The sequence below is a fragment of the Athene noctua genome, chromosome 1 (genome assembly GCF_965140245.1).
Source record: "Athene noctua chromosome 1, bAthNoc1.hap1.1, whole genome shotgun sequence".
In the NCBI taxonomy this organism is placed as follows: domain Eukaryota; kingdom Metazoa; phylum Chordata; class Aves; order Strigiformes; family Strigidae; genus Athene; species Athene noctua.
In genome coordinates, this window is record NC_134037.1 from 15,650,541 (window position 1) to 15,655,959 (window position 5,419).

Genomic DNA, 5,419 nt, shown 5'->3' on the forward strand with positions numbered 1-5,419 from the left:
AGAAGGGTATGTATTACTTCTGTTCTGCCATCTGACATTGATGTGGGAATAGGGGACAAAAACAAATGCATTTTCTTTCCAGTACTGAAACATGCATGGACAAAATGCTCATTACAAGTTGTACGCAGCTCAATGATTATTTTTTTTTTAAAAAAAAGACAGCTCGAGAAATGTCTCAGTACACTTATTTTAGATTTTTTAAAATATATTAATACTCTGATCTTTCACTTTAAAACTTAGAATTAAGCAATGAGTGAATGGGATCTGAAATACAGACAAGGCATTGCTCACATCACATTAAAAAGCATCTTTTAAATGCAGCTGTAGATTTCTAAACTTAGACTGAACAGGATTTTTAGTTGCTTGGAATTTGAAATGCAAAATGAACTGGCCACATTACATCTATTTTCTTTAAGTGGAATTGTAAATACGTGATAAATTGCTGTTTCAAAGAGGCAACATGCAGAATTCAAACCTATTTGTTTCTTGCAGGATTCTGTCAACCTGTGCATTAAGAGGTACTGAAGCAGTGGTGCAGTGAGAATCACTACAGCAATGCAAATCCACAGCTCAAGCATGAGATCCTAGAGCCTGGATCTCTGAGGAGCAACACTGAGTATATTCTCCAAAATACACCACTTCCTCTAACCAATGATTTTAGTTTCAGGAATACAGCTGCTCACCAACTTTCCTCCCAAAGAAAAAGGTAGGGAGGGTAGAAGGAGGGAAGAGGTGGAAAGAGCTTATGCATTATGATGACATTTAGCAGAGAGCTGCAAACAGAAAGCAAATAAGAAAAATATTTTAAGTGTGATATATTTCAACCAGACATGTGAAAGCATTTTCCCCTGTTAATATCTTGCCAGAGTTAGCTGGGACAAAATTTGGGTTGCAGCTACAGGCTGAAGCAACAGTGTGAGAAACAAAAGAAACAGGCATTTCCCCCCTGCCCCAAGTCCCCCCTTCCCCTCCCAGTTAGCAAAGTATTACTGATGCTTTTGGTTGGCTGCAAGGCAAATAGTAGCTAGAAACTCATTTTGCTAGATCCACATCCATGGCCCCAGGTGTTTAAAACTTATCATGGATTAAAGCCATGAAATAAAAATTAAAAAAATTTCAATTTGAAATTTTATTGGTGTGTTGCTAGAATGATCAACATCGATTGACAGGAGAGACTTTGTCCACATACTCTGAGACCAGCCTTCCTGCACCTCCCCCCTCTTTTCTTCCTCTCTTGCTCTTTCAGCGTTAATGCTATTAAAAGCCAAACAAAATACTGGCTATGGGTGTAAAGAACGCTGGTTTTTTGGAATGTTGCCATGGATCCTGCTTCCAGTCGCGTCCCACAGAAAGAGGGTGCAGCCTCCCGTCTCCGAGGCAGGCTGGTCTCCCCGGGCAGGGCAGGGCAGGGCAGAAGACAGCCATGTACCCCTGCTACTCCTTATTCTTTCCCATCCACTATAGCCAGGTCTTTGATCACCCTCAGTTTGCCACTGGCATCGATCCTGCGCTTCTCGCGTATTAGATCCTCCAGGCTGTGGAACCTCACCGTGTGCACCTTGTTCTCTGCCAAGTGGATCTTGAGATAGTACTGCTGCTGGTGCTGGGTGCCGGCGGCAGCCTGCAGCTCCCCGCCGGCTTTGAACTCCCTTTTCCCGAAGCGGCACCAGGCGGCGAAGCTCTCGGAGTTAGTCCAGCAGATCTCGTCGCTTTTTAAGCCCAGGTGCCCGCAGGCGTTTTGCACCACCAGCTCAGCCACCAGCGGGCGAAAGCGGTACCAGCTATTCACCACCCGGCCCACGTTGCCCGCGGCCGCCTCGTACAAGCTGTCCTGGCGGATCTGCCCCTGGTGCAGGTGGATGATCTGCCCGCTGCCCACGTACACTGCCCAGTGCGGCGGCGGGTGCTCCGACGGCCCCAGGTAGAGCAGCTCCAGCAGGTCCCCCGGCTTGCAGAGGGCAGGCAGGGCCGACACCGAGTAGACGCTGAGGTCCCCAGCCTGGGGGCCGCTGCTGACCTTGGAGAAGATGCATTCCTGGCCGCGGAAAGCGGAGAACTGTGTCTCGTTCAGCACCAGCTGGTGGTGGAGGTGGTGGGTGGGCGTCTCCTGGCCAGGGCTGCCCGAGCCCTTCACGCTGTACTTGTCTGGCTGGCCTCGCTCGTCCAGGTCCTCCTCCTCATCCGAAAAGAAGTAAGCCACCCCGACGCGCAGCTCGTCTTTCTCGATCCCCGAGGGGTCCCCGGTCGGCAGCTCGCTGTAATTCAGGTGGGTGATGCGATCCAGTTGATTTCCCATCAATGACAGGGCGAGGCGAGGGCAGGAATCGCCGGATCTGAAGGAAGGGTGGGGTGGGCAGGGACAGAGAGAACAAGAGAAGGGAAGGAGAGTGCAAGCGGAGAGAAGGAAAGAAAAACAAAAATCAAGGCACATACAAAAGACTTAAGCGATTCCGCCCTAAGCCCCCATCCCTCCCCCACTCCTTCCCTCCCCTCCGTGCAAGGGAGAAAGTCCCAGTGCGGTTGCTCCCCCCTGCCCTCGGGGTGCGGGACAGAGCGGGGCAGAGCCCCGTCTCGCCGGCGGTCGCCAGGCCGCGCCGTGCGGGGCTGCCCGAGCCCCCGGTCCCGGAACGCCCGGCTCCCACCGCCGCGGGAGAAGGCGGCTCCCCGCCGCCTGCCAGCTCTGCGCGGAGGGGGGACACGGAGTTGCCGCGGGAGCCTGCGCTCCCCGCTCTGCAAGGGGAGGGCGATCCCGAGGCGCGAAGAGGGGCTGGCCCGGAGGGTCCCGAGCCCTTCCCTCCGCCTGCGCGCAGCCGGGCCGAGCCGCGCTGGGCAGCGCTGCGTGCGGAAGGCGGCTGGAGGAGCACACGGCCTCGGAGCCGTCACCCCTGTCCGCCCGATCCCCGCAGCCCGGCCGGGACCCCGCAAAGGTCAGGCGGAGAGCAGGCGGTCAGCATCCCCCACCCCCCCACCCCGGGGTCCCTCTCGCCCCCTCCGTACCCGTGGTCGCCCAGCGCCAGAACCCCCCCCAAACTCCTTTAAAGTCGTCCTGTCCCCATGGGCGCCGCAGAGGAGGTGAGCTCCGTCCTCCCCGCTGCGCGCCCGGCTGCTCCGCCCGCGCCGCCCCGCTCGGCTGTGGGCTGCCCGGCCCCTCCGGCGAGACTAAGTACCGGCGGCGCCGCTCCCGAGCCCGCCCCGGCCCCGCTCATTGGCCGCGCCGCGCCGCGCTGCCCCCGCCGCCGGCCGCCGTGGCGGGGCTCCGCGGCGTCACTGCCCGGCCGCCCCCCCCTCCGCCGCCGCGCAGCGCTCCGCCGCCCCCGGGCACCCCCGGGCGACCCCGGGGCTGCGGCACGGCGCGGGCAGGCGGGGCTTCCCTGGGGGACGGGGATTAAAGAGGGCGCGCACCGCGGTACTGCCGCTGCCAAGCGGTCCCCGCGCCGGAAAGAAAGGGAGGGGGAAAAAAAAAAAAAAAAAGAAGTAATTTCCATCAAAAGCCCCCATCCAGGCTTCAGCTCCAGGGTTGCACGTGTCCAGGAGTTGCTCCGTCCCTCCAGGCTGGAGGTGGGATGCCCCTCGCCTAACTTCAGCAACCTCAGGTTGTACCTCCGCAGCCTAAGCGGACCCTCTGGGTTTCCCCACAGTCGGGGAGACAGGCGTGCCCAGGGGGCTGTTCCTCTCGCCTCTCGCACGACCTATTTTAGGAAGGCATGAACTGCCCTAAGGAGGTGCCTGTGTCTCGCCATCGCCTAGATGGGACGTTGAAATGTTGGATGGTTGACGTTAGGGGAGATGACTCTGTTTGTCTTTCCACACCTGGCTGAAGCAGCAGCCGGGGGTTGCCATCAGATGTGAACAGAAGACATACTGTGGTTGTCTCGAGTGAAAAAATGAGACTGCCTGACAGTAGCAGTCCCTTCCTAAAACAGATGAAATCTAGTATCTGTCATCTATAGTAGCTAATACCAATACACACTTTTACACCTAATTTTGCACATTATGGAAATGAAACTCAGAAATCATTAGCTCATTTGACCCCCTTTTATTTCCCTGTGAGGCAGTGTCAATGATGGGATTGTAACCTAGTTCTTCCAAGTTCTTAGTCTTGTGCTGTAATCATGTGAACTTCTGAGAAGTGAGTGTTTAAATATTTTAGACACTTCAACCAAAAAATCTAATGACATTCTTTCGTTCTTATGTGATTCATATTAAAGTACCATTTTTATCTAAAAGTAAATTTACTGCTTTCTTCACAGTGAAAATAATTTTGTCATCTAAACATCAGGATTTATGCTTTTAGTGTTTGTGGATAGTATCTCTTCATTGCTGGCCTTTTTCCAGTCTTCAGGCTTAATTAACTGAGAATAATGCCATCTCTTTATTCTCATGATAGAGACACATACATCGTTAAAGAAATACAGTGAATTTCAGTTTATCAGGCTACAAGTTCTATACTTAAGTTCATATGGGTCAAATACTGTTTCTTAGATAGATGTGTTTACTTTGAATGACCCCTTTCTTTTTCCATTTAAATATTTATATAGCTGTCTTTCTAGAACAGCATTTTTTTGTTCTCATTACTTTTTAAAAATATGCAGAGGCATCACATCATAAATGGAAGAGAAGAAAAGGGTGTGTTTAGTGATATGGCATTCAAAGACTGACATCAGTTATTTTTCAGTGTGGCAATTATACTAATCTGTTGATGGTTACAGACTTCCCATGTCTCATAAACCCAGGGGCTACAGCCTGAGACTCACAGGAATTAAACTGATTTACAGCAGTTAAGGATGTAGCATTCGGGGTCTGCAGAACTAGAAAGTGAATTTAAAAGAAGATTATATATAAAAAAAGGATTCTATGCTAATACATGCATTTAAAAGTTTCACAGAACTAAGCATAACAGATGGATGTTATTAATCTCTGGAATTGTGTAAATGCTTTTCTAATCATTGTCAAAAATTATATGTTCTTTTATGGCATGACCTTCACCAACTGCAACATTTTAAATTAAATGATGAAAGCATTCTAATAGGTTTAGAGTTAAGGCCATAAAACAGTGTTTAAATATTTTGATTTTTTTAATAACTATTAATGAGCTTCACTGTTAATTCTAGTCCAAGTTGAAGGCCACTTTCCATGGGCCTTCATCAACAATTTCTGTTTTCTAAACATTTTACATTTTTCCTGTTTAAAGTCTGCATCTTTTTAGGTTGCACTCGCACAGTTCACACTTCCCACATTTGCCAATCATCAAGGCTACGTGGAGTAATTTTTAGATAGTTCTAAACAAACAAAACATTATTTAATCTTTTCTGTGCAAAATAGTGGAGAACAGACTGCTTAAGTAAACTGCAGGTGCAGAAGGAAGGAGTCTGGGTCTGAGGAGGCTCTGCACTTCTAACTAGGTGAAATATCTCCTGCC

At 50.6% G+C, this 5,419-nt stretch overlaps 1 protein-coding gene across 1 annotated transcript; it reads right to left on the reverse strand.

The window, feature by feature from the left end:
* Nucleotides 1–984: 984 nt before the first annotated feature.
* On the reverse strand, nt 985–3,111 carry LRATD1 (LRAT domain containing 1). The gene is made up of 2 exons (XM_074922068.1): nt 2,998–3,111; nt 985–2,333 (listed from the first exon to the last, which is right to left on the reverse strand). Exon 2 carries the CDS (start codon nt 2,294–2,296, stop codon nt 1,442–1,444), a length of 855 nt encoding a protein of 284 aa, XP_074778169.1. The 5' UTR covers nt 2,297–2,333; nt 2,998–3,111; the 3' UTR covers nt 985–1,441.
* Between the last annotated feature and the right edge of the window lie 2,308 nt (nt 3,112–5,419).